The following is a 28,000-nucleotide window of genomic DNA, read 5'->3' as shown; positions in this document are numbered from 1 at the left end:
CTGTTTGTAGATGAGTTTGGGCTGAATATTTCCAGCTCCCATTTTGAAGCTGCCTCTCCAAGTTTCAAGGCTTTGCTGCCCGCTGCACAGAGTACTTGTTTATTCTGATTTGCCTCTGCAGCATCCCAGGAGGAACGTGTCCCCCCTCATGCAGTGAGGGGGCTGTATCTGAAAGTACCTGGCAACAGCCGATGTCGCACGTCAGTTTGTCAAATGTGAGGCATTTGAAGCCCGATTTTTTTCAGCTGCCTGAACTGATTTCCATCAGAGATCAGCCATGTGCAATGAGTAACATACAAACGAGGATCGCTTGCAGTACTGCTTGATTTTTAACCGACTCACAATTAACAAATCCTATGGGGACTGAACCTCGTTCTCCCCAGTCACGGTTTGCTTCCTTTTCTCGAAGGTTTCTGTCTGGCTCCTCATTTGTTGCCTTGTGCAGCCGCTGTGAAAAAGGAGCCACAATAAAAGCTGGCACCATGCACTGATGTTCTCGGCTCATCTGCTGAACAAAGAGGAGCCTCTGCCTGACGGGGAAAAAAAGCAGTGGAAAACACAATGTGGAATTGTACAGTTACAATGTCTCCCGGAGCCTGTGCAGAAATATACAGCATCGCTATTCCTGAAAGTAAAAGCATGTGCAAAGCTGATGGATGGTTCCCAAACGACACCGCATTCCCTAACGCGTAATTCTCAGTGTTTAAAAATGCGACATCCCTGACGGCATCTCCATCAGAACGAAAAGAGAGGGAGCACGGAGCGTTCTGACCCTTCCCAGCATCAGAACCAACAGGTTGCTCCGCCGCACGGCTGCCTCCCGCACGGAGCATCCGGCTGCGGCTCGCGGTTACGCCAATGTGAGAGAAGAGGTCGGCGGTAACGGCTCGGGGCAGCTGCGCGGGGCGCCCGCCAGGGGGCGGCACAACGCGGCGCTCCCCGCGGCGCCGCGCAGGGGCCGGGCGGGCAGCAGGCGGCACGGGACGCGCCTCCCGCCGGGCGGGGGCAGCCGCCGCTTCGCCGCGGGATGTCCGCACTCGGCCGAGGGACCCCGCGGAGCCGGGGCTCAGCCATGGATCCCGCCGCCTCCCGCCCAGCCGCCCCGCAGCGGGCGCTGCTCTCGTCCGCGGGTTGGGCGCTGCTGTGGCTCGGCCCCGTGTACCTGGCGGGGTACCTGGGGCTGAGCGGCAGCTGGCTGCTGCTGGGGCTGGCGCTGGCGCTGGGTTGGGCGCGCAACCGGCGGGGGAAGCGCGAGCGGCTGGCGGCCGCCTCGGTGCTGCTGGAGGACGAGCGGGAAGCGGTGCGGCGGGGCCTGGCCGCCCGGCACCTGCCGGCATGGGTGAGTGGGGCGGGCGGCGGGGACGGTCGCGCGGTTCCGAGTCCCGAGCTGGGAAAAGGGAGAGCTGAGCTGGAAGTTGTGCGATCGCTCCTGTAGTATCCCGGAGAAATCTTCCTCCGAAGATGCGCTGTTCCGGCTGTTGTAGATTCGGAGATGCTTTAGATAAAGTTTTCTACCTTTCCTTTCTCTCTCCTGCCGTTTGGAAAGAAGTAATACGTATATCTACGAGCACAACGCACTCTGCTTTTCTTGTTGGTGCGGAGAAGCAGCCCCTGATTGTTCCTCGTTGCCGGCCGTCCTCTAGGCTTTAACGCGAGTGAGTGTGACAGCCTGACAGTGCTTTCCGTGCGGTACCGCTGGCCGGCTGCTCGGTGCCCTGCTGCCTAATAGAAGGATCGACCGTGTCTCTTAGCCATTTGCTCAGCGTCCATAAACGTGCCGGGGATTAAAAGGGAAACAGAGAGAGAGTATGAAAGAGCTGCATCTGTCGGAGCGCTCCTTGAAAGCACTGGCTATCAGCGAAGCTCTTTGCGCAGCCTGCAGCCCTCGGTGCGCCTTCCTGCGGCCGGCAGCTGCGCGCCCGTGGGATGGAGCTCCCAGCTGAGTTCCTCCCGCTCCCAGCAGGGGCTGTTTCCCACCAGCCGCAGGAGCCCGTCCGGCATGAAGGCTCTGCTAGTTCGCATCCGCAGTGCTTAAAACCCCCCGGAGCAGCAGAGTGCAGTGTGCTGGTTTTGACGTTTATCAGCGTTGCCACATCTCCTCCTTTTGCTTTTCGTCGTTGATAAGTTCTGCTGAGTTTGGCGTTTGCTTGCATAGTGAGCTTAAACTCGGTGCTTTTTTTATATTTCACTTTTAATTTTCCTTCTGTTCCCTCCCTCAGTTCGATTTTCTGCTTCTTTCACCCCGTGTCAGTCCTGAAGGCTGTTCCTCACCTGCTGCCTATTCAGCTCATTGTGGTGTCATCTTTTTTTTTTTTTTTTAATCTTTCATTTTGCCCTAAAGCATTCAATTGTAACAGCTCTAAAAATGTCCCATCTGTTCTTCTCTCCTGACGTGCAGAGGTGGGAGCAGGAATAAAACTCAGGTGGGAGCGCGAGTTGGAGCTGCAGTGTAATCTTAGAAAAGACACTGCTGGTGTGGAACATTGGCAGCATCTTAGGGGACAGGGGATGGGTAAATAGCTGTCCTCTCGGGTGCCCCATTGTACAGTGAGGATGGTCCATTCGAGGAGGAGTTAAGACTGATTCCAGAGAGGTGGTGGATGCCTGGAGATGCCCAAGGTCAGGCTGGATGGTGTTCTGAGCACCTGATGGAGCTGTAGGTGTCCCTGCTTATTGCAGGGGATTTGAACCCGATGGCCTTTAAAGGTCCCTTCAACTCAAACGGCTCTGTGATTCTATGATTCCACTTAGTTAAAAACTGTACTCTGCAAGAGCAGTGCAGGCTCAAGCTCTGTGCAGCACTGGGATCAGTTTTTAGGAGATGTGTTTGTATCACAGCCTTCCCTTTGGAGGAGACATGAGGGGGGTTTCCCTCATCTACTCAACCATCTGTTCCAGGGAATTTGCAGGGTTATTTTCCAAAAACCAGTATCTTGGCTGAAAGCAGATGGTGAGTTTGGAGTGGAAGCATTCCTGTGCTATACACTTACGTGGGCAGACTGTGCTTCCACAGGAAATCAGGTTGGAAATTGGCTTGTGTTCAGCAGTCTGGTCCCAGTACATCGAGATGTCAAACCGCTTGCGTTAGAAGTTGTTGATATTAGAGGTAAAGAACAGCCTTTTTCTAAAGCATGGTCTGCCAATTCCTTCCTCGTGCAAAAGGCTTCTTTAGGCGTTCTTTCTTCACCCCTGCACTGGAAGCTGAGAAACCCATCTCCTTAAAAACAAACAAACAGAGGAAACAACAAAAGACAAGCAGCCCCTATGGATACATTCCTGTGTTGCATTTGAATGGTGCTGTTGTGTCTCACCTGAGTTTTGCTATTGCTGTGATGGTTGGTGTGGCCTGCTCCAGGGCAAGGTGGAGCCTTGCAGAAACCTACACTTCTCTTACTTGCTGGTAATCGGCCCTCATCTCCTATTTTTGATCTTCAAAGGTCTTTTCAAACGCTAAGTAATTTTTGAAGCATTCCTGAAATATTGGCAAGTAGCATGCCTGCTTTTGTAGGTGAGGAAAACTGATTTTTGATAGCATGCTTACTCAAGGTTATGGAGTAAGGTTTATTTTGGGACCATGTGAACTTGGCAGCTCTTGGTGGCTGGTTCGGGGCTTAGCAAGAAGTACTTTTTGCTTCTCTTATCCATGCTGTACCATGGCAAGCTTGGGAACATGACCCTGATCATAGAACCATAGAATAGCCTAGGCTGGATGGGACCTTAAAGATCGTCAGTCCTGTTGCAGTGATCTGGGGTGTGACACAGGTATGACACAGGTGACTCGTGGTGGCTGCTGTTTGGGGTTTGCCCTGGGCTGTTCAGTTTAGATGTGTATAGCTCAGTTACTTTTGTTTTGCTTTATTTTAAGGTGAGTCCAGCTGGAACATCCATCTCATGGTTGGTGCTCCTGGGTACGGCTCCAGCCTAATGGCCACTGGCCTCACTTCTTGGATACTTTTTACAGCTGCACCTCTGGTAGCTCTGGTTCCAGTGAATAATTCTAGCAAAGTGTAGGGGTTTGTATTGTACTCCATTTTATGGTATGGGTCTCACAGGTGAGCTGTGACTTCCTTACTGGGATCTGGAGGCCTCAGTGGTGTCCTGAGTCCTGGTCTATTCTTTCTTTTGGATCACATCCCCTCTTCTGTCTGGAAGGCCGTTTGAAGGACAGCTTGCTGCACCACTTCCATCTCTGCTTTGCTATGCCCGTGACTGATCCAGGACAGTCCTGCAGATGCTGCAGAACACTGTGGTGCTTATCAGTGCATTGGACTTGGGGACCAGCTGCCTTTGGGCCACCCAGTATTTGTGTATGCTGGCACAGGGTCATCTGGTGGGAGATGGAGGGCTGGCGGGTGAAGTGTAGGTCCCTGCATTCACATCACCCTCCTTCTTGTGAAATGTCAGCTGCATTTTATCAGTATTGATTGTCCCTTCTGGTGCAATATCCTCACTTTATCATGCAAATAAAGCTGGGTAGGCTGACATTTCAGTGAGCTCGAGTCTTGTTTAGTGGAAGAGTTGCTGTTCAGAGCATCAAAGGAAGTTGCTTGTAAACAATATGCCAATATCACTTTGATTTTTAAACAGAATAATTGGAGATCGTTTGGAACATTATTTGAGCAAGAGAAACAGGTTCTGAAATCACACATCAGGCTAGAAAAAAAGGCAAACTACTGTCAGTTCATAAGATTCTATCATAAAATCTCACGGTTGGAGGAGACTGTAGAGCCCACCCAGTGCCAACCCCCTGCCATGGGCTGGTTGCCACCCAGCAGCTCAGGCTGCACAGGGCCCCATCCAACCTAGCCTTGATCATCTTCAGGGATGGGGCACCCACTGCTCCTTTGGGCAGTTGTGCCTCATCACCCTGAGTGAAAAATTTCCTCCTAATATCTAAAGCTACGTCTGGCCTCTGTTAGTTTAAAACCATTTCTCCTTGTCCTGTCATTATCTGCAAATATCTTCTATTTCATCCAAACATCCCTGCTGCTGAATTACACAAAAAGCCCTTGACTGAAGAGTGTAGCTTACAGCTCTTGAATGTGGAGGTAATGTGTTGTCCTGCCCATCAGGCTAGATGACAGTGTAAGGAGTCACTTTCTGTTAGAGTGTGTCTGCAGAGCTGAGAACCTGCCATCCTGTCCTTCCCTTCTGCAATACCCATTAGCCTGCAGCACTGGCAGAGAATACTACACCCAGAAGGATGAGTAGTAAGGCAGTTGTGGACCTTTGCTCATGTTTTCAAATTGGACATCAGTTGAATTTTCTAGACAGGTTCTTGTTTTCCAAAGCACAGTGTCCTGATCAGGGTGAGCCCATGCAGGAAACAGAGCCCTCACATCTCATCATCTTGAAGGGAAGCAGCTTCTTGTGGCTTCCCATTGCATGACCAAGAGGGGTGAGAAATCCAGTGCTGCTTCATGAGGAACAGGATATGACACTTGCTTTAATCACATAAACATGGCCAGAGGCATACTGGTGCATTAACACACCTGTCTGCTTTTGCCTTTTACAATTTAGTAGTTTTTCTACTACTGTATAGAAACAATAAATGGTAAAAGTTGTGTGTATGAGAGCAGAGGGATCTCAGATTACCACACTCTGTGGTATCTTTGGCATGTGACACAGTATGCCAAAACAGATTGCATGTGGCATTCACTTTGTTTTTCTCTGCCTCCAGGTCCATTTCCCTGATGTTGAGCGAGTGGAGTGGCTGAACAAGGTGAGGAGCTCTGAACTCCAGTCTGTGAGGCTGTGTGCCCTGAGCTGAATCCCAGCACAAACTCTAAGCCTAAGAAGATTAGTAAGTCACTACAACAAGGTTCAGTCACAGCAGCGTCTGTATTTAAGTTTTGGAGCTTCTAGAGTTGTTACAAGTCTTGGTGAGAGCCAGATGTGTGCACCTGGCTGATGCAGATGTGATGAATTTGACCACACAGCTTCATTCTGAGATTTTAAAACCAGAAGTCCATGTGCACATGTGTACACATGCACGTATGTGTTTGTGGCTGTACTATTATTTTAGCAAAAGCAGTAGTAGGTATTTCCTTTTGCCAGTGATGCTCTCAGAGCAGGTGCTCCCATCAGCAGTTAGAATCTGGCTCTCCCTGGAACTGGGCTCTGAAACACAAAGCAAAACAGCTCAACTTACACCTTAGTAACTATCTTGTTTTTGTTTGAGAAACTTTCTTTTGAAGTAAAAGCTCAACTCTGTCCTCTTCAAATAAACCTCCAGGGAACTTTGTGACACTTCCCAGTAATTAGAGACTGCTGTGCTTTAGAAACTTTAACCCTGGGCTTTGCTGGCTCAGCCAATGTGATAAGAAGCAGTCAACAGACTCCATAGGGTTGAAAACTCAGTATTCACTTCCTAAAGCAGTTTTTTTTTCTGAAGAGCTGGGATGGATCTTTCCATGAGAAGTGGCTTAAGAGCACAAATGTGCACTTCCTATTTGTTAAGGGCAGGCATGCATTAGTTGTCACATGTTCAGTAATCTGCATCTATTTCTCGACTAAAGATGTACGAATGACCCTTTATATAAGATGTTTTGCTTTTGCTGTTCCGTAGGTCCTTGAACAGGCTTGGCCGTACTTTGGGACAATCATGGAAAAAACGTTTAAAGAAGTTGTGGAACCAAAAATTAGAGCAAAGAGTGTACATCTGAAAACATGCACCTTTACCAAGATCCAGTTTGGTGAGAAGGTAGTGTGAATGCTTTGCAACACTCATCCTTTGGTTTCTGTGAAAAATTCAGATGAAAAGGGGAGAACATTTGTTTGGGACTCTGAGGTTCAGCTTTTTAACAGCTCTGTGCATTTAATAAGTGGCATTGTTATGGTGCTGCTGCCTCCTTTGTCCTTCCTCACGTTGACTTGAGCATCTTCACAGTGAAAGAAAGATGATAGAGGAGACACATACATCTCTTGTCACTGTCAATGTCATGCAACTGGAAATAGCAAAAAGAGGCATGTCTGCATTTCTTACAGAAGGAAGTTTCAGTGCTTCCTAAGACTTGTAGCATGAACCGCTCACAACCAGCCCTTTATCTGGGGGCTGTTCACATTAGGTCTTTAAGACAAAAACTTGTGTGCCTTACTCGTGCTTTACATGCAGCTCTTCAAAGTCTTTATTGAACACTACTGTAGTTGAACTGAGTGAACTGGGTAGGACTCTTCACTTGGACTTCAAGTAATAGATAATAACTATATCATATCTCGTCTGTCTTTGTTTTAGTGCCCTAGAATCAACGGAGTAAAAGTCTACACCAAAGAAATTGATAGAAGACAAGTTATCCTAGACCTGCAGATATGGTAACATTGCATCATTGATTATGCCTTAATTCACTGTCCATCCAGCAAAATGTGTGTGGTTTGTCGTGCTAGACTGAACACATGGTTCTCTAACGTCAGCGTGGAGTTGCTTGCCTGATATCAGCCTAGAGTGATATGAGTGAATCAGTTCCCAGTTGGATGTTATTTGCAGAAGTGAGATGTTGTGCATTAGCCTTTAAGTCAGAGCATGCTATCACCTGCACAGATACAGGTGTTACCTGTGCTGGCCTACCATTGCTGTCATGAACATGGAGTTGTGTCCCTTGTTTTCTCCATCACAACAGAAAGAATCTGAGTCTTGGAACTGCTTTTCTGTCAGTTGCACCCATGTAGTTTCTCTTCAATCCAACCTCTCCAGTTCTTGCGGAACTACTTGCACTATTTATTTTTTCATTCTTTCCCCTAAATTAGGCCTCTTGTTTTAATCACTATGTGCATGTGCCAGCCAGTGTGTTTTTTTTTTTTTCTTTTTAAAATTAAAGCTGTTCTTTAGTAGAAAACTGTCTCTAACTCTATTAACAGCAACAAAAATATTAGATAAAACATTTGTTGATTCCTTCCAGGCTGATTTGAATGAGCTTGTGTGTTTCATTAACATAGAGCAGAACTAAACCCTCCTCTGGTTTTGCCTGGAGAATGGAATTAGTGGGGGAATTACCACTTGAATGCTGCTGTGGTTCTGTGGTGGGTGATTGGGCCACGCAATATAAATGGCTTTTCTTCATGGTAGTACCAGGAAAAAGCAGTGTAAAACTGCAGATTGTCTTGGCAGCAGCACAGAGCAGGCAGTGGCATGGTAGCATCCCCAGCCTTGGCAGGGCACTCTCTCTCCCTGCAGGACAGTGTATTTCATTTTCAGCCATGTTGTACTTCAGCACAGTCTGCAAAGTGCTCTTTGTAACAGCCAGACCAGTTTTAGGGCCTGTGGCAAATCAATCATGCTTTCCACACAGAGATCGAGGGTTTTGATGCCTTGAAGGCTCTGTGGGAGGTAGATACTGTTCTCTATTAAACTACTTCTCCAGGCTGCTTCTCCCACATACTCATTTTCACTGCCTTAACAATGAGTTACAGAGGGATTCCCCCACCTCCTCATTCCTGTCCTTTTGGCAGACCCATCAGCATCTTCAGACTGGCCTCTCGCTTCTGTTCCTCCTTGTGACAGTAATTTAGCTTGAACTGTCATCTGATAACCCCGGTATTTCGTGTATTCACACAAGAGCCTTCAGCATGCCTTGTCTCTCTGATGGGGAACTCTTCTCCTAGGCTGTTCTGAGAACCTTGTTTCTCCTATGTTAATATTCTGACTTCAGCTTCTGCAAGTGACCAAGGTGCTGTGCATTGTACAGCTGCTGCAGGAGATAGTGCATCACTTGCAGGAATGGTAAAAAGCAAATCCATGGGCAGTGATGGTTATTTACCTGCTTTTTTCAGGTTGCTAAAGGAACGAGTTTGGGGTGTGTTTTTCTTTTTTCTTCTCTTCTTTTTTTTTCACCTTTCCTTAATCAAAGAAAGGGGCAACCTCTACTTTTCCAGAGTGAGGCAAACTCCCATTGCAAAACAGTCTCTCTTAGGTATGTGAATAGCTTTGTGTGTCTGCGCTAATGCAGCTGGTGCTGGGAGAAGAGCTGGTTAGAGGAGATGGACTTGAGCTGCCCCAATGGGAGGCTGCAGCTCTTGGCACTACCTCTCCTTGCATGCTGGTGAGTCAGGTTTGGGTGGCTGATTATACCCACAGCTGCCTGGCACGTGTGTCTGTGCAGTCTTGTCTCTGTGGCTGCTCACAGAGAGCTGATGTCTGTGTAAGAGGGTTCCATGAGAATTTCCACATGTTGCTGTGGCTACTGCTCAGATTGGAAATAAGCCTCAACAAAAGCAGGAACAGCTTGGATGCTCACAATCTAAATAGATGAGCGTTATCTGTACTGATGTGGAAACATGTCTGACCAACTCATTAGTGATCTCAGACACCTGTAGATTATCTCATGGATTTGTATTTGTTCAGGCAGCCAGTTTTGCTGGTGACAGTTCTTTTTTGCTGCTCTCTTCCCAATTAATATTTGACGGGAGGCATCACAATTTTTCTTAATCAATGCTCCCAGCTCAATAATTAAAATTAAATTATGACTTCCCACTGATGAAGAGAAAGCACTTTGTCTTAATTATTTTCTAGGTGAAGGGTGCATGGGGATAAAGTTATACATCAGTGACCTCATTTTCATGTAGAGAAGCCTTCTGAGCAGTGCTAACAGCAGAGCTCTCTATTCTCACCTGGCCCTGCTTCCTTTCTCATTTTCCCTCTAAGGGCAAAGGTGAGATATAAGTGGCTGGATCTGCCCGCAGAGCTGAGTCCTGGTGTAACAACTCAGGAGGATGGAGTAATTGCTGTGGTGTTGCTGTAGTGCACTTTGCAATGCTGAGACTAAATTCCCTTTTGGGTTTCGGACAAGTGTTGCTGTGTTGCAGTGAACACTATAGAACTGACGTGTCTGCATATTAGTAGCATGACTCCTTGGTGTTTGACGGGTGTAATTTTGTGGGAGTTTCCTCACTAGTGAATCCACGTGAACTTGAGCTGGCTGGCTCATCGCTGTCTGCAGTGCTAATTGGGATGGCCACAACTGGGAAGGCTGAGCTGCTGCATCATAGCAGGTGTTGTTATGTTGTGGATGGCCTCTGCCCTGCTCAGGTGTTAAATAACACTTTGTGTCAGGTAGCATCCAGAGATCTCAGCACACTCAGTAATTGTAACAGTGCAGGGACATCTTGTGGCATCCCTGCCTTAAGCCTGTGGGATTACCATTGAATCTCAGGCTGAATATAAGGAAAAATCTCTCCTCTGAAAGAGGAGAGGCACTGAAGTGGTTAGGCATTGGGGCTGCCCAGAAAGGTGGTGGAGTGACTGTCCCTGGAGGTGTTCAAGAAACATGTAGATATCTCACTGAGGGACATGGTTAGTGGGCACAGGGAAGATGGGTTGATGGTTGGACCAGATATCTTAAAAGTCTTTTCCAACCACAGCGATTCTATTTTCAACATTATGGTCCCAGCTTTTCCAGATGGATGCAGGTGAGACATGGATAAGCATGCTTCCACAAGCTTATCTTCAATCTTCATCCATTGCATAGGTGTGCTGTCCATATTTCCTTGTGCAGTAATATGATTTAGGACAGAAACAAGTTCTTTTTCCACCCCTGACGTGCAGGCCAGGCATGGTCCTGTGGATGCCAGCAGAGGGGCTCAGCTCTATGTGCATATGAGCATCAAGGCTTGGAGCCCAGCAGCTCAGCTCAGGCATTCTCTGTCTAGGGGAGAAGAGCAGGAAGCACAGCAAGCTTACACAGCAGAGGGGCATGTGAAAGCATAAGCAACTTGAACTGGAAATGAGGAGTAGAACTAATGAGTAGAGTGCATCCTTCCTACTGGGCAGCCTAGTGTGGAAGTGGTGCCTGTTTGAAGCAGACCTGAGAGTGATTAAAGACTTAAGCTTTGATAAAAGGGGCAAAGGCAGCTTTGACATCTAGACTTGACAACCAGATTGCACGTATTGACATGTTACAAGGGAAGGCAGGTATCTAGAATTGGGTGGGAAGAGTTTTTGACGGTGGAGAGGCGTTAGGATTGTAAAATGAGACACCACTAGTGTTGTTTGCTGTGTTGGACACTGGTAACAGCTGAATTAAATCCTCTTGGACTAATTAATGCAAGTCAAGGGACTCGTTTTGGCTTCTCATTTAGACTTTATATTGACAAGGCTCTGTTAGCAACCACTGTAATGAACTGTAAGATAATGTCAAAATTGTAGAGATTAATACACGTTAAAATAAGTTTTCTTAATTATATGTCTAGCCTGCAGGGAAGATTGTATTAATTTTGACATGGCCTGTGAGGCTGGCTACTGAAGAAATTAGAAATGCTCTAACATTAAAGGTTTTAATCTGAGCATTATAAACTTCCTATATTCTGCTAAATGACTCTTAAAAAAAATTCAGGAACTTTGTTTGCAGAAATGGAGACAAATTCAAGTTGTGCATTCTTGGCAAGATTTTTATTTTGGGGGGATGGAGGTAATCTGTCTATGTGCAAATTGCAGTGTGAATTAGTGGTAACTTCGCTGTTTGTCCATCTGCCTGTGGTCAGAGCAAAAACAAATCTTCCTTTGATTGTGGGCTGAAGGTAAGCACAGGGGCAGCAAGCACTTGCTTTGGTATCTTTCATTCTGCTTTGCCTGCAGTGTGTTTGTGTGTCTGCACCCAAAAAGAGCTATTTCTCAGAGGACTGGAAGGGAACTTGGTAGCTCTTAATTGTTTTCTGCCAGAGGCATCAACAAATCAGTGGGTTCTGCCTCAGGGGAGTGGCTACTGCTTTTAACATGAGATGATGTTTGTACTTTAAAGTCTAAGGTGATTTCTAAATTGTGAAAGTGCCACTCTTGGCATTTATTTTATTTAAGGCCTGATGTTCTCCATGACTAAGATCTCATCGTAAATCATTGATTTTTAATTCAGCTTCAGGGAAACCATATTATTTTTAGTGATGTATATGTCCTTCAGATGGGCATTTAGGCTGTGAGCAAGGGTGAAGTATAAAATCCAGCACCCATTGGTGATGGTAAGATGGGTGGTGATGGGTCACCATGCTGTGCTATGGGATCAGCGGAGCAAGAGGGCTATTGCCATGGCTTTGAATTTCCAGTGAGCCAGTTGTTTCCCTGCTAGCAGCAAGCTGCCCCAACCAACTGCCATTCTTAAGAATGAGAAAGTAACCTTGAAATACAAATGTCAAACGCTTTGACGTTTTGCAGGCAATCAATATCCTAGCTGACCGCAGGGTTTCTGTTGTGAGGATCTTACCCTTGCTTAATGTGCTTAACTTAACCTTTTCAGTTTCTCTGCCTGGGGTGTCATGTTGCAATTGTTAAGCTCCTTTCTACTCTGTACAGCCCAAATTTGCTCGCTCAACTATTGCAAACAGTGGAATAATGTGAGAACTTTCTTTCAGTTATGTAGGAGACTGCGAGATTCACATGGACATATCGAAATTTAATCTTGGGGTGAAAGGTGTACAGGTGAGTGCAGTGCTGCTCCTGGCTTGGGATGGATGGTTTTATCTCCTTGTATTTTGGCTTCGGAAATAATGTCTTCCTTGCAGAGCACCTAAATATTATTTTAAGCTTCTTAGTCTTAGACAGGTTCAGTGCTAGAGCATCAAGCTCATGTGGGCCAGCTTCTGCCACTGGAGTTTGGAGGAGCCGCATGTCAGTAGAGAACCTCAAAAGAGAGAGTTCTGTTGGGGCATTTGTGAGTGTTTTCTGTTAGACCTACAGCCTGTTCTTATAGTATTGAAAGCAGTAGGACAGCATTACATGGCAGTCAGGATGGCAGAGAGACCCTGTGAAATTAGAAAACATCACCTGGTAACAGTAACAATAGTCTGGGGGGAAAGGAGGTTATTGCTGTTAAATTCTAAGCAATTTGAAGTTATTTGAAGTGGGATTTTAAAATACATTTATTTCATTGAAAAACTGAGTTTTGAAACTGTACCTGAGCATATCTTCAAAGGGTTTTCCTTGATCTGTTGTATTTGCAGTTGTATGGGACTTTGCGAGTGATACTGGAACCTCTTCTCACTGATGCCCCTTTCATTGGAGCAGTGACATTGTTTTTTATGCAGAAACCGGTGAGTCAGAAGGGAACTGTGCTCTGCAGCCTTCTTGGCTCTGGGACAGCTTTAATATATGGATGGTCTGTGGTGAATGCCACGAGCTGTCCATTACTGGTAACCCAGCCTGCATAACTGAATATCTTGCAGTGCAGGTGTTTGAACAGCAAATTTCTGATTACTAAATGCTCATCTTCAATTCCAAGGGGAAGGAAATGTGTTTGTCTCACTCTCTTGCAGTAATGCCTGAAGAGTTGTTTGCTTCCATCTGAGAAGGGGAGGAATTTCCAATAACAGCACAGGAGCCATTTCATAGGCTTTTAGATGTATTTTAAATCATTCCAGTCATGAATTTTATGTGTAGTAGCATTGTTTTCATTAATGAAAAACTTAATTCCTCTTCATACAATAAACAAGAGATTCCTGAAATCTGTGTTTGTAAATCCCCCTGCCTGAGAGCACAGGCCAACCTCCAAGTGAAAGGGTGAGGAAACAACTTCAAAGTCTAGGGAGAGCTGCCAGACTTACTATGCATGACCTTGGGGCATCTGCCAATGGCCACAGCCAAGGGCTGACTGCTGTGTTCTCCTGTGCTTGCAGGATAAGCCCCAGTGATCCCTTAATTTCAGGTAGGACAGGTGAGGGAATTGCTATCAGCTGTTGATTTTAATGTATAAATACAGTCATTTACTAGTGCAGGTATGGTCTTTTTTAAACAGTCAGCTCTGTTTTAGAAACATTTGCTTCTCCTTTAAAGTCAGCATTTGTCCTGAAATAACTTTTAATGGTCCTGTATCATTTCTCTGCCTTTGTTGTAGCACTTGGAATTCAACTGGGCAGGAATGAGCAACCTCCTGGATGTCCCAGGAATTAAGTGAGTGTCTGTTTTGTTTCATTTTATTCCTTTTTGAAAAGGGTTTGGGAATTGGGAAAACTTTTTCCAGCAATCACCAGGAGTTATTCTCAAGAGCGATATGTAGAAGTTGTTATGCTGATATGCCATCATCCTATCTGGCTGTGGGGTTGGCAAACCCTGAGTAGGATGCTCTTGCATCATGTCAAAATTGATTTAGTCACTTCACTTTGGGATTTAGAGTGACAGTAGGCCACTGTACTTTGGAAAAAGCAAACTTTTTCTCTTCTGCTTCTGTGTGGCAGTTGCTTATAAAGATAGTTGAGCAGATCTGGGTATTGGTTATCTGTGCTTATGTTTGGTTACCATACAGTGGAAAAAGTTCAGGTGTCACAGGGCTGCAGCCCTCTGACAAACTGAAATCTAGTCCATGATAGTGAAAACTGCAGCATATTCAAAGGAGAAATATTCTTGTACTTCAAGAAACCCAACTGTTCCTCAGTGCCTCTTGGGGCCTCTTTGACCTTGTAAATAAGGCTTGCACAGCAAGGGTGTAAATCAGTTTTCAATACTTTAAGCTTTAATCTGCTCCACCAGATTGGAGATCTGCTTTTTCCTTGTTTTTTTCAGTGTGAGGAGAAAACTCTGTTATCAGGAACAAAATACACAGTGGTTAATCAGCCACTGCCTTTTTCTCTGTAAAAGCAAATGCAGGCAGTAATGTTCTGCTTTCTTCCACCACATGCTTTGCAGACTTATACTCAGCACAGGAAGTGACTGATTGCTTTAGGTGCCAGTTGATGCAATAAAGGATCTCTGAAGACTTTTGATGTTGAGTGAGAGGAAGGACTTTTTTCTTAATTTGAGTCCAGAGTGGCTTTTTGCCCTGAAGTTTGCCCTGAGAGCTCCAGTTTTTATCAGAGGAATTAATCTGCTCTTTTCTAATGCAACTTTCCTTAATCCTCCCAGAGAAGAAGTATGTAGGTGTTCCTGCCTACAACCTCTCATATAATTAAATACAAATTTGGTGTCCTAGATCTTCACTCTCTGGTTCTCTCACAGGGATTTGAACATAGGAAACCTTGCTCGCTCATCAACATAGCACATGAAAGCTATGAGCAAATCATGCCTGCTGTGAGGTTGAGTAAGAGCTCTCCCTTTCTTTATTCTCCTGCTTAGGAGACCAAAGATGCTGCACACAGGCATTTGTCTTCACAAACTAGCTGTGTGTAGTTTGGTGCTGCACCTTCAGATTCAAGAGAAGGGACAGTTTGTCACCTTGCCGCAGGGAGGATTTTGTCAGGAGCTCCTATGCTCTGGCCAGGAGCTTTCAGGCTTCTGGTTGCCCACTGGGAGTGGGAGAGGCCATTTCTTCTCTATGAATCCAGCTCCTTCTATGAACTGCGACAATTTCATTGCGTGGTCCTCCCCTGAGAAGTTGCCTTACAAGCACTAGATTTACCAAGGGAGCAAAAGACTTCCAGATGTTTGGTGCAGCCAGATTTCCCTCTTACTTCTTCTGCTTCTTCTGTGTTGTAGGAGTAGGTTCAAGTCCTCTCATAATCACCCAGAGGGTACAGAAGGTCTGTGATAGCTGTGTACTCCTTGCTCAGAAGAAGCAGGTTGAATCAGTTGTCCCTGCCATACAAACGTGGGAATTCCAAATAAAAGATTTTAAACTGAAAAGCTGGAAAGGAATAAGTGTTAGATTAGACTGGAAGGTTCCCTAGAGTCCAAAATGGACAGCACCCTCAGTTCAGACAATCTCCAGTGTAATGAAGGTCCATCCCGTTACCTGAAATACCTGGAAATGTGATTTCCCTTCTTAATGCAAGATATATCAGGAACGTGAATCTCAACTTTTGTTTGGTTCTGTGCCTTATTTTTTCTTTCTGATTGGGCTGGTGATTGGTTGTAGAGATTTGTTTGTTTTCCTTTTTCCTCTGTCCTGCAGTGTAATGTCTGACTCACTGATTCAAGATTACATTGCTGCACGGCTAGTTCTGCCAAACAGGATCACAGTGCCTTTGAAGAAGAACATGAGCATTGCCCAGTTGAGGTTCCCTATCCCACACGTGAGTTTTTCTTTTTTCATTGAGGATGTGATTCTACCTGAATGTGCGTTTGCTGTAGTGCAAGTGCATGTACATCCATATGTTGGGTTCCTGCACATCCAGTTCTCAGCAGCTGTTTCAGCCTGGATCATAGCCTTTCTGTAGGCAGTATTTCAGAAATATGCAAGTAAATATTGGTTAGCTCTTTAATTTTGAGGGGTGGGGAGTGCTTATATGTGGCATAAAGTCTGCTTAGACATGGAGACATTTACCAATTTAAACCAGTAGTCTAATTAGAAAACCACAGGTCTTCAATTAGAGAAAGTGAATACATGATCCATAAGTGACAGGCTACTTAATTTCTTCAGTAATTCTGTGAACAGGTGTAAACACAGAGCTCAGAGGATGACATCTGTATGTTAAAGAAAAGAATTTTGAAAAAATCCCAAAACAGTAAATCCAACCCTAATCTCTGAAATATCTGATACATTCACATCTCTGATCTTCTCCTTCTGAATACCTAAGATATATTAATTAATGCAGGCATTAATGAATGACTAAGGGCTGCTTCCTGTTGCAAACTTGCATCACTAAATTGAATCTGAATGGCCACTCTGCATTAAAATAAGAACCTTCTGTTGGCTGCTTAGTTCCTCCTTAAGTCAGTGGGAATTGATCTTGATTCCACCATCAATTTGATTGTGATGTATGTTCCTGTGTGTATTTGTATGTTTCTGATTTTAAAATAAATTGAAGACTATTTCCTACCTAGCTATCTGGATGGGATTGTGTATCTGTGCAAGTTCTCCCCCATGGTAAATGATAGGAAAAGTGATTGTTTTATTACATACTGCCTCAAAATGCATATCTTTGCAAACCTGTCATTCTGACTAACCTTGCTGCCTGAAATAACAGTTTTAGGAGGCAGCACATTATAATTATCCAAATATCACATTTTCAAGACTGATTTTGTGTCTTTTCCTATGCAGGGAGTAATAAGGGTTCATCTGCTAGAAGCTGAAAACCTTGTCCAGAAAGACAATTTCCTTGGTGCAATCAGGGGGAAGTCTGACCCATACGCTCTTCTTCGGCTTGGCACGGTGCAGTATCGAAGCAAGACAATTTCCAGAGATCTTAATCCCATTTGGAATGAGACATTTGAGGTACTGAACCTTTTGATCTTTCCATCTCTAGGATGCACAGCTGTTTACATCCTCGTACTTGGAGGACCTTCTCTTACCTGACTGCAGTGGAGCAGGTGGAATTCCTTGTTGCTTCATTGATGAGGCATTCCTGTCCCTTAAACAAGTCAAACTTACATTGCAAACATGAAATGGCACTGAGGGTTAATCTGATTTTACATATGTGGGTGTTTGGAGGAGGTGCAAAGCATTGCCTTAAATATCAATCAGTGCAGCATTCTGATTGTGCAAGTGTCTTCTACTCTAGAATTGGTTTACTTTGTATATGGGATGTTTGTAGCTTTTTCTAATTTTGTGAGCAAAATTAACTGAGTTTAACTTTTAATTCAAAACCAAGCAAACTTCTTTTAAGATATTCTTATCATATCATATAATATGATCAGCCACAAAACAGCAGGGAATTGTGCTTCACACATTACAGAACTGTGAACCTATGTGAGTACTTTTAATTTTTAATCAGTACCTGTTTCTTCTCCAGTTTGTTGTTCACGAAGTGCTTGGTCAGGACTTAGAAGTGGACTTGTATGATGCAGATCCAGATAAAGATGACTTCATGGGCAGGTAAAAGTGAGATTTTCTTCTGGTTGCTCTCTGAAGGGATGTAGTGATCTGACAGATCTGCTCAACAGATTTCAGAAAACAGTTCTGAAGATTAAATCCTTTACTTCTTCATCGCTTTAGTCCTAGTTAATTGCAGTCTAACTGGAATGTTTTCTCTCTGTTCTGGTTAAGTTTTTTTGCAGTTTTGTAATGGAGAAATGTCCTTATAGCAACATTTGCTATCCATTTTCCATACAGAAAATGTAAATATGAAGTGATTGGCAGCCAGGGAACTGCCCTCATCATATCAGATGACAGACAGAAGAGGGGCACTGCTTCTTAAGCTATGGTTATCTCAAGTGGAACAGCTTCGGTGATGTTCTATGGATAACATTAGCACTTAGGGAAAGGCAGAGTTGGACATGATTTCCTTCCGAATGAGTACATCAGATCTTACTTCTTTGTACTTGCTGCTGTGTTTGCATTTATTTGATTTTAAATAAATAAAACCCCCAAGAAACAAAGAAAACAATCCAGGCCTTGCAAAGTTATGGTAATCTCTGAAGAACACCCAAGTAATTCACATAGGAAGCTTAATGTTGAAGGAGTCTACTTGCTCTGTCTGAATATTGACATCAGGTTATTAGCTCCTAGTGCAACCAGCTATGAACAGGGTGGATGGTGGGCTCAGACTCTTGCTGAAAATCTTTGGAAGCCATTAAAAATGATGATTGCTGCTGGACTCAAGGTCTGTTTAAATTATATTTTAGTTTTGGAAGCATTTCAAGAGGGAGAAGGTACTGTAGAAGTGTGTGTTCCACTGTGTGCCTACAGATAAAGTATGGAAATTGCTCTTTGGGACAGATTTGGTTGTGGCTTTTTACTTACTAGTTGTGGTTTCTTTCTTTTATTTTTTTTTCCCCATTTGTCCACTAATCGACAGTACGCTGTGTGCCTGAACGTTCACTGAAACATTTGCTTTTTGTCTTCCAGCTTGCTTATAAGCCTGCTGGATATAAAGAATGACAAAACAGTTGATGAGGTAAAGATCACAGCTTGTTTTTCAATGTAGTTGTGTTGTATACTTACATGTATTCATTCATGCTTTGCGTATGCTACCGCATTGTTTCTGTGTGCTTGAAGCTTCCCTGCTTACTTGCGCTGCCGTGTTTTCTTTTTGTGAAGTTCTCTTTGCTCAGAAAACTCGAAGTAGCCATTACAGTTGTTGTTCACAGTCAGTCTGGCAACCTCAGACAGCCCTGAGCTTATGCTGAACCAGCAGTGGAGTATCTTGTGTTAACAGCATGTACCCTGTGTGTATCACTTATTCCTCTGAGGCAACAGATCAGTTTGGTGAAGCAGTCTGATTGCTGAGGGAACAAATAATCAAGTCTTATTGTGGCTCATTGTGCAGCTCAGTGTTCTGCAAACAGTTCTGGAGTGCCTACTTCATACTGCTGCTGCTGCAGATATGTACACTGCGTATTTGTGGAAATCGTGCTCTCAGTGTTTCTGGCTCATGTTCCCAAGTAGATGGACATTCTGTGATGTATATATCAAAAATTCAATTTAAGAAGTTTGAAGTACAATTCATATTGTTTATTGTATTTAAGTCCCAGAGGCTGAAATATATAGAAATTATCCTGTCTCAGTTTTCAAGTTGCTTTTTATTGTCTCCACTTAGTGGTTTCCCTTAAGCAAGACAACAAGTGGACACTTGCACTTAAAGCTGGAATGGCTTTCACTAGTAAATGACCAAGAAAAGCTATATGAGGTGAGTATGCTTAAAGGATCCAGATACTTTGATGTTTGTCCAGTGATCAACAAAGAAGGATGAGAAATTGGGAACCTCAGGCAAATGCATGGGACTTTATTTTGTCTAACAAAGTGTAGACATGTTGGTGGTTTGGTTGTTTTGGTTTCTCCTGGGGAGGAAGGTGTTTACTTGCTTCAGATCCCATGGCAATACAGCAGCAACTAAAATCTGTCAGCTGTTTTTACTTAAGTTAGTAAAGCTTTGTTTGGCTGACTGCAGAGTGACCTCTCACAGTTCTCTCCTTAGATGAAGAGGAAAGGGAAAAATAATCAAAAACTTATGTAGGATCCCAGCACTGTGCACCTGTACTAGTCACAGCCAAATACCAGCACTGGTACTTGCTAGGGCCATCGTTACAAATGCTGTCATATTCAGTCTGCAGAATTCCTTGGATGCATCTTCCAAGGTCGCTGCTTTCTTCATAGTTCACCAAAAAGTATTGGAGTTCACTGAGATGAAAAACATTTCATTTTTCTCGAGGTTTTATTCTACTGATGCTAGATTAGTGATGACAATGTATAGAGTTGAGCACAGGCTTAGATGACTTGCTGTCCTAGGGAATCTGACCAGTTCTGCACTAGATAAACTGAAGGTCATTAAGTGTGATGAATAGCAAAGACCTGGGCCTTTTCTTACTGGTCTGCTTAAAGCCCTCATGCTGTAGGGTATTGACTTGTGCTCCTCTGAATTCCAAGATTAAGGAGAAAGGCAAAGAGCTACTTAGCTTACAGAAACTTTCCTTTGAGTTTATCTTGTGCTGTACATTGTCCTTGGTGAATGATCATACCTGCTTTGTGTTTTGTTTTCTTCTATGTTCCTGGCCTTGGCAGGATAAGAAGGGCCTGTCTACAGCAATTCTGATAGTCTACTTGGACAGCGCTTTCAACCTCCCAGTAAGTACAAACCACATGCAGACAGCCTTCACTCCCAACCCCCCTTTTTTAAAAAAAAAGCACACAAATTAATTGTTTTAAAATACTCTTACAAATTCAGAAAAACCACTTCGAGTATTCAAATGGTGAATGTGGAGCAAAGAAGATCAAAAATAACAAGTACCTCAAGGTAAAATTTATGTTCCTCCTCCATGCTTTCTAAACCACCTTCTGGATTATATTGTATCATAGCAACTGAAAGTAGCTGTTATAAAGAAATAATCTTTCCACTGTCAGAATCTGTGACCACGGGTTCAAGGTAGTGATTGAGAAGCCTTGCACTAATAAGAGATGATCAAATGGGGATTGCAGCACAGAAATATTTGATTGTGTATGGGATTGTATTAAGTTTATACATTGCAGAATGAAAGCCTCCAACATCAGACCAAGTCATGCTACCCTTCATGCTGCTTCAAGGGTTCTTCCCATCCCAAGCTGTTTCATTTTGCCCCACAAGGAGTAGAAGGGTGGGAGACCAAACCACCAGATTCCTTCTCTCTGTGTTTTAACCTCTGAATCCTCAGAGATTCGGAAGTCATTTTGTCATTCATGCCTCCCCTCTAAGTTACTTTTTAACTCCCTAAATACTGGATCTTGCTGCTGTAGTGAGAACTGCAGAATGTCTTTCTCCCTGTTTTCTTGAACAAGCCGCACACCCCCACAGTTGTGAGCAGTGAATGAAGCTTCCCGCCCTTTCTAAATATGTTCTTTACATTTTCATGAGTTACCTATGTCGTGATACACATGGCATATGATAATCCTTAATTCTGAATTTTATTGTATACACTCTTCTTTGTTGTTTTGTTTTGTTTTGTTTTAGTGGCAAAACCATCTCCTTGGTTTTGGCAAAGCCTCTGTAGCATTAGTGTGAAGGAGCGTAGTACTCGAGGTTCAGTATTGCTAATTCTGGGAAGGAATTTTTGCCTGGTTCCATAGGCTCTCTTCTAGCTGCTGTGCAACATGTCCTGAGCCTAAGAAACCAGTTCTGAGTGCCCTGTTTCATCACAGAATGATGAAAACTCCCCACTGGCCAACAAGCCTTCAGTACTTCTGTACCTGTTTCCTCACAGCTTCTAATAAACATTCAGTTGCTCACCTATTGAAACCTAAACCCATAAAACTCTGGCTTAAATGTAATTTCTTGATGCCAGAGGGTAAGATTGCTGTGTTATGGCTGGAGTCTCTCCTGCATGTCATGCTCTTCAGATGTCCTACATATGAAAACTATTTCCAGCTTTCCAGTCGTGTATTTCAAGTAAGAGTAGTGATTTGATCCTGCTTTCTGTAATCTATACATTGTTCTTTTTTTTTCTTCTTGTATTAAATGGCAGAAGACAGAACGAGAACCTTCCTCCTTTGTCCTGCTCACAGTAGGAAGCAAGACTCAAAAAAGCAAGGTTTGACTCTTCTGCTTTCCTTAAATATTTTTCAGGTGACGAACTCCAAGTAGCTCCTAGAACTGCCACCTTTTTTCCTTTGTTTTTGTTCACCCAGAAATTGGGTTCTGCTTGCTTTTTCACCTCTTTTGGTTTTCAGTTTTCTCTGCCACGCCTCCTGCCTCTTCCCAGTTAGGTCAGACTTCCAGTTTCCCCCGCTCTTTTCCTCCTGCTGCCAGCACTTGTCACCTGGTAGAAGAAACTGTTGTATTGAGCAGCCTCAAGCAGAGCCCCATGGGTGTGCTCCTTTATCTTTTAAGTGGATGGCTCTGGAGCTGTAGCCTCCCACTCTTCCTACGAGCTCTACATCCTTCAAACTGCCCCTCTACCTTTCTTATCCTTCCTTGCTGTCATGCTGCAGGTTTGTGAGCTGGCTCTGAGTGTCTGTGGGCTGGAAGCATTGCTCTGTCTCTCTGGGTAGAGAGGTGGGAGGAAGGAAGCAGTGCTTTGCTGCAGCTGAGGCAAGCTGCTGGTCCAGCCAACACCAACTTGGGCCAACTGCAGCTCACCTGACTTGTTCTGCAGCATTTCCACATCTCTCAGAGCTTGTTCTGGTTTTGCCAGAGACTCCACTTGTGCACACTTCTGACATGGGAATTTCATTCTCTGTGTATAGATGGGATGTAGCATCACTCAATTAAAATAGATAAATATACCACTGCAACCCTCTCTAGTGATCAATGCCACAGTATTCTTTGTTGCTCACAGACCAAATTAAAAAATATATGCCACAATCTTCTTCTTGCAGACCTGCAATTTCAACAAAGATCCCAAGTGGGGCCAGGCTTTCACCTTCTTTGTCCACAGTGCTCATTCCCAATCACTGCATGTTGAGGTGAGAGAAAAGCCCTTCCTTTGGAAGCCTTTCATAGTGGATGTGATTTTGGTGCAGGTTCTTTTTGTCTGCATTTACTGGGGTCATCCTACTTAAAAGGTGGAAGGAGTGTGTGTTGTTACGTGGACAGTTCTCTGTTAGGGGATGCTGTTATCTACCTTTGTGCTAGGGTCAAGTAATTAATAGTATCTTGGTATAAAACAAGGGATATTTCCTAAGTAAATAAGCTTATTTTGATCTGTATGGAATGCCTTCTTGTTTTGCTGTTCCTTGTAGTGTGCTTTCCAGTTTGTCACCTAATAAAACCTTTCTTTTCTAGATAAAAGACAAGGATCAGGATAGTTGTCTCGGAACATCAGTGGTATGTCTCTCCCACTTACTTAAGGACCCAAACATGACTCTGGATCAGAGATTTCAGTTGGACCATTCCAGTTCAGACAGCTTCATTAAAATTAAACTTGTGCTGCGGGTAAGTTGTTTGCTGTTTTCACTTGGCTTTCCCAGCAGAAAAGCTTCCAAATCTAGCCAAGCAAAAGATGAAATGCAGGAGAGAAGAAATGCAATTTTGCTTCAAAAGTGAGTAAAGGTGAAGTGTGACAAGATCCTTAGCTGCAATTGATGGTGGAGGAGATGAGAGCTCTGCCTTGAGGCTTCCCAAAGCTTAGCGCAGCAGCATTGCCAAGAACCTTCTCATGATGTTAAAGAGTGGAACTGAGAAAATCTGATTTGGGAAATCAAAACTGCACAGCAGTGAGAGGCTCTAGTGCTTAAGGATTGTTTTCTCACAGTGTTTACACAAGTAAATATACAGTGTGACAAAGGAAGACAATGTAATAGCTGGTTCCGTAGCCTTCTTTCATCTCTAAATGCAGTCTCCTGCTTTCCAAGTCGCATTGTAATGAAATTCAACGCCAGCGTTTGAGCAGCAGTGCTCATTTTTTCTCCCTGGTGATTTTTAGGCCTTGAATGTTGAGGAACCTGATGCACAGAGAGTCAAGACTGGTGTCAGCGCCTCGAAGAAAGGTCCCATGCATGTCATGGAGAAAGGTGGAAACCAGCAGGAGTTTGTCTCCCCACCAAAACCAGAAGTCTCAAAAGTACCTCCTGTGAGCAAAGACACTGCTGTGCGGGAATCTCAGCCAAAAAAAGACAACAGTGAAGACCTGGACACAAGTAAAAGTTCAGCAATGCCTGCAGCAAGTGAAACTGTTGCCAGTCTTGATGAGACAGAGAGTGACCAAGATCTAGAGCATCGTGTGCCATCAGCATTGCACACCAGGGCAGCAGTAGTGCCCACATTGCCAGTTGTAGAAGAACTGAGGCTTGCACCCAGTGTTACTTCACTGGGTTCTCTGCCTTCCTCTTGCTTTGAACTCAGTAGCAGCAATCTGGACCTTCATAAGTAGGTGGTTCTTCCAGTTGAATTGTTCTCTTCTTGAGAAAGTTTGTTTTTTGTAAGTGTCTCTTGCATACACGTGAATTCCAGGCTGTAGAATCAGCTTAATCTAATACTTTGTGACTGGTAAATTCTTTAGCTTTGAGCAAAACTTCATTTATAAGCCATTGGTAAACCATTTTAAAATAATGTCTTGAATTTGAAACCACTTTGGAAACATGCAGAATGAGATGTAGAAAAGAACCCATTTTGCATATGTAAGCATCCATTAGTATGCAGACAGCATACAAAACACATGCTGATCTGTGCTTTGCTGCTCCATCTACAGCAGGCCAGTTGGGTGCTGTTCTCTGGCTACTTATACTTCGGGTCTGAGGACAAGGCTCTGCGCAGAAGGCAGACAGAGCTGGCACCAACAGGAGTGTTGTTTCTGTGGTCCAACTGCCATAAGATGTCATAAAGAGGAGCAGTGCATTGAGAATTGGTTCTAGTTGAAAATGCATCACCAACTTGTGGAGCTTGTGTGTTGTTTCATGCTGTAAGGTTTATGCGTATGGTCTATTAGATACCTGTGTTTAAAGCTTTTGCTGTGTTCCTGTCTTACAGTGGGACAGAAATGCCTCTGGGAGAGATTCAGCTCACAGTGCGCTATGCTTCCATACGGCAGAGCCTTGTTGTGCTGGTGAATGGCTGCAGGTAATGCTGGCAATTGCTTGCCTCTATATGCATGAAAGAGGGAAGGAGCTCTCTGAGCTTGTGTCAGGAAAGCTGGAGCAGGACCACATGAAGTGTAAGCTGCCCGGCCAAGGTGAATGCTATTGAGAACTGACACATGTCCTGAGATGTCTGAAGGAGATTTAAGTGTCATGACAAGGACTGGCACCTCTGATTGATGTTGTAAATGCCGATTTAGGAACCCATGAGTTCAGTAGTGGAATTTATCTTGTCATCCATAAGATTTTAATTTGCTTATGTTTCAGCTCCCATGATAAATGCATTTAGCTCATGAATCCATGAAGGGTGGGTCTGATTTTAAGACAGGGAATTAAAATACATACAGTGGGAGAAGCTGTCTTGCTTGTCAGCACTGTTTTTCTTTTAACAGAAACTTAATACCCTCTTCCAATCGTGGAGTGGATCCATATGTCCGTATATATCTGCTTCCAGATAGAAGATGGACAAGTAGGAAGAAGACTTCTGTTAAGAAAAAAACTCTGAACCCCCAGTATGATGAAAAGTAAGAAAACAGTGATTATAATTCGTGTATTATGTTACAATCTCTCTGAAGTGCAAGGGCTCACAGAAGGTGTGCACATGCTGCACTTTAATGATTGGTTTGTGAACATTTACAGGTCTTGGGAGAGAAATGGCACTGTATCTGTGTGTGCAAGTTCTTTAAACGGACTTTGCTCTGCATACAATACTGTCACATCTTCCCTCCTCCTTTCCTGACCTCAGCAGATGCACACTGCACTTTCTTCTTTGCACACAGACATTCCCTTCAACATAGTTAAGTCCATGTCACTGCAGAGGCAATCTTTCCATGTGAGTACCTTCCAAAGCCTACTTCTCTGTTCATACTTATTTGCTTGATGTTTCATCTGATGTCTTTTCAAAAGTCAAAGTCAGGCATATACAAAGCATTTTGAGACAGATGGATGCCATCACTGAGTGCTGCTGGGAGCAACTTAATGTGTTGCCACCTCTGTGCTGATAGCTGACACTTCTACAGGTTTGCCACTGAAGAGGAACGTGTTCTGTATAAAATTAATGGCAGTAGCACTTAATTAGAAGTAGAGTTTGTCTGAGAGGCAGTTCTAGTCCAGTATGTAAATGAAGGTACGCACTTGAATGTGATCCTGGGTAATTCAGCCTGTTCTCGTGAACTGTACACACTTAGTGCCAGCACTGGTGTTGGGAGCAGGATCCTCCTCCTCATCCCCAGTATTGGCATGTCCTGTACATCTTCAATTAAGTGTAATAGGTTGAGCAATACTTAGCTCCAAAACACATTACCTGTTTTACAACTCTGACTTGAGGAGGAACTATTCAGGTGGGCAGAACCTGAATGATTTAACATGGACAGAATTGACGTGACATTTGATGATGTGTGCCAGAGCCATGAGTCAGAGCCATGAAGAATTTAATTGCTACAGGTTTATTTCTTTGTCTTCTCTTAATGTGGTATAAGCTTACTTTGTAAACTTGGGGGATTGGCTTAGCTATTTCCTCTGAGTAACAAAAGTTGAATGGAAAACATGCTGATCTCCCATGAAGGGTAAAAATGGTTATTAAACAGCATTTCATCATGGATGTACACTTTCCTTCATCCCCCTGGCATGGTCTGACCAGCAGGCTGTCATGGAAGAAGCTGGCTTGGAAGAAATTTCTTACAGTGTTAATAAAACCTAAATTATTGCCTTTTATGTTCTGTGGGGAATTGGCTGTGTTCACATGTTTTGTAGTCAGCCCTCAAACTCTGCTAAAGCTGTGGTTGGCACCAGTGTTCTTAAAGTTTATAATGGACAGTAAAACCTTTTCAAACTTTGGCTGTGATTCATTGGTTGTAAAGGTCGTTCCATGGAGCTGTGTTCCTTCTCTGTTAAAACTGCTGTATTTTGACCACTGAGACTTACAGGACTTCAGTATTTGACTTAAGTCACTCCTTTCAAAACTTTGCTTTCAGGTTTGAATTTTTTGAATCTTTGGAAGAAGTCAAGAGAAGGACACTGGATGTTGCAGTGAAAAACAGCAGGCCATTCATTTCACAGGAAAAAAAGGAGCTGGGAAAAGTAAGTTTAATCAAGTTATGCTACTGGTTTAAATAGAGTTGCAGAGTTTGACAGAATCCTGTAATCCTGAACTGCAACTCTGGTAGCTAAATCTGAATAATAGAACTAGCAACATGGAAACAACTTTAGTCTGAAATTGGGCTTTATCACCTTGGATTCTCACATGGGCTCATGTAATTGATAGGCAATGCTGCTTCATTTCAAAGGAGCCATCCTGAAATTGAAATGTGTTTCTTGGGATGTCCAGCTGTCTGTCTGGGGATAGGTGCAATAGTGCAAATGTAGAACTGAGAAAAATGTCATTAAAACACAGAATTTGCCAACAGTACATGAATTTTGCTGTGATTAGCAAACATGAATCCTGTGTTCAGTGACAGATAAATCTCCAAGCAGTGCTGTTAAGAAACTGAGTCTTAGTGTTGATGCTAAATGCCTTTATCCTGGGAATGCATGAGTCTCATCTCCCTTGAGCCTCACCTGTAGCCTTAGAGCTTGAAAGTTGATGTGGAAGAGTGCTACTTAGCTCATCAACATGTACATCATTTATATATATTTTTCTATATATATATACAAATAAAACTTTGTTTTTTAAAGGTGCGGATTGATTTGTCACAGGAGGATTTAATCAAGGGTTTTACACAGTGGTAAGTTTGTTTCATCTTTTAACCTGCTAATAATGGCTTTGCTGAGAGACTGTATGAGTGTTGTTGGGGTGATGGCAGAAAGGCTGTGTCTTTTGGTAAGCAACAATAATGTTTTACCTGCAAGTGCAGGACTAACTGGAATTAATCTGGTAGTTTTATCTAAGCTTTATGTTAATCTGGTTAATAGCATGATATCTATCCTGTGAAACGGTTTTAATAAGAGGCTTCCTCGTCAATTATTCTGTCTTCAGCATATTTTGAATTGCATAAAAACCACTGGGTTACATAAATAAAGAATTATGTTTATTAAAGTAAATTTGCAACAAATGACTTGGATGAAGATCTTAGCTAAATTAATACTCTGATCAGCAATATATATGTATGATAAAAAGCTAATTACAAAGCATTTTTAGAAGCTATTTTAATAAGCCACTCACAGTTCTGCTTGTAAGTTCATTATGGTTCAGACGTCAATCTTAAGTACTGGTCTGAGGCAAAGATTAAGAA

The 28,000-nt window shown here is 43.6% G+C and overlaps 1 protein-coding gene across 1 annotated transcript in view; it reads left to right on the top strand.

Moving 5' to 3' along the window:
- Positions 1-1,072: 1,072 nt before the first annotated feature.
- Positions 1,073-28,000, top strand: part of ESYT3 (extended synaptotagmin 3) — a 28,140-nt gene continuing 1,212 nt past the window's right edge. The window contains exons 1-22 of the mRNA XM_042827461.1: positions 1,073-1,339; positions 5,681-5,722; positions 6,569-6,703; positions 7,235-7,311; positions 12,334-12,400; positions 12,922-13,011; positions 13,812-13,867; positions 15,801-15,921; positions 16,890-17,063; positions 17,581-17,663; positions 18,636-18,684; positions 19,327-19,416; positions 20,289-20,351; positions 20,452-20,520; positions 21,722-21,787; positions 22,575-22,661; positions 22,981-23,130; positions 23,621-24,063; positions 24,664-24,753; positions 25,163-25,294; positions 26,744-26,849; positions 27,444-27,493. Of these exons, the coding sequence (XP_042683395.1) occupies positions 1,073-1,339; positions 5,681-5,722; positions 6,569-6,703; positions 7,235-7,311; positions 12,334-12,400; positions 12,922-13,011; positions 13,812-13,867; positions 15,801-15,921; positions 16,890-17,063; positions 17,581-17,663; positions 18,636-18,684; positions 19,327-19,416; positions 20,289-20,351; positions 20,452-20,520; positions 21,722-21,787; positions 22,575-22,661; positions 22,981-23,130; positions 23,621-24,063; positions 24,664-24,753; positions 25,163-25,294; positions 26,744-26,849; positions 27,444-27,493 (2,507 nt within the window). The remainder of the gene's footprint in view (positions 1,340-5,680; positions 5,723-6,568; positions 6,704-7,234; positions 7,312-12,333; positions 12,401-12,921; positions 13,012-13,811; positions 13,868-15,800; positions 15,922-16,889; positions 17,064-17,580; positions 17,664-18,635; positions 18,685-19,326; positions 19,417-20,288; positions 20,352-20,451; positions 20,521-21,721; positions 21,788-22,574; positions 22,662-22,980; positions 23,131-23,620; positions 24,064-24,663; positions 24,754-25,162; positions 25,295-26,743; positions 26,850-27,443; positions 27,494-28,000) is intronic.

The sequence above is a fragment of the Centrocercus urophasianus genome, unplaced genomic scaffold (genome assembly GCF_019232065.1).
Source record: "Centrocercus urophasianus isolate 14NV4802_14NV808 unplaced genomic scaffold, USGS_Curo_1.0 seq_28, whole genome shotgun sequence".
In the NCBI taxonomy this organism is placed as follows: Eukaryota; Metazoa; Chordata; class Aves; order Galliformes; family Phasianidae; genus Centrocercus; species Centrocercus urophasianus.
Note: the sequence above shows the minus strand (reverse complement) of the source record. Positions and strands in the feature narration are given on the sequence as shown.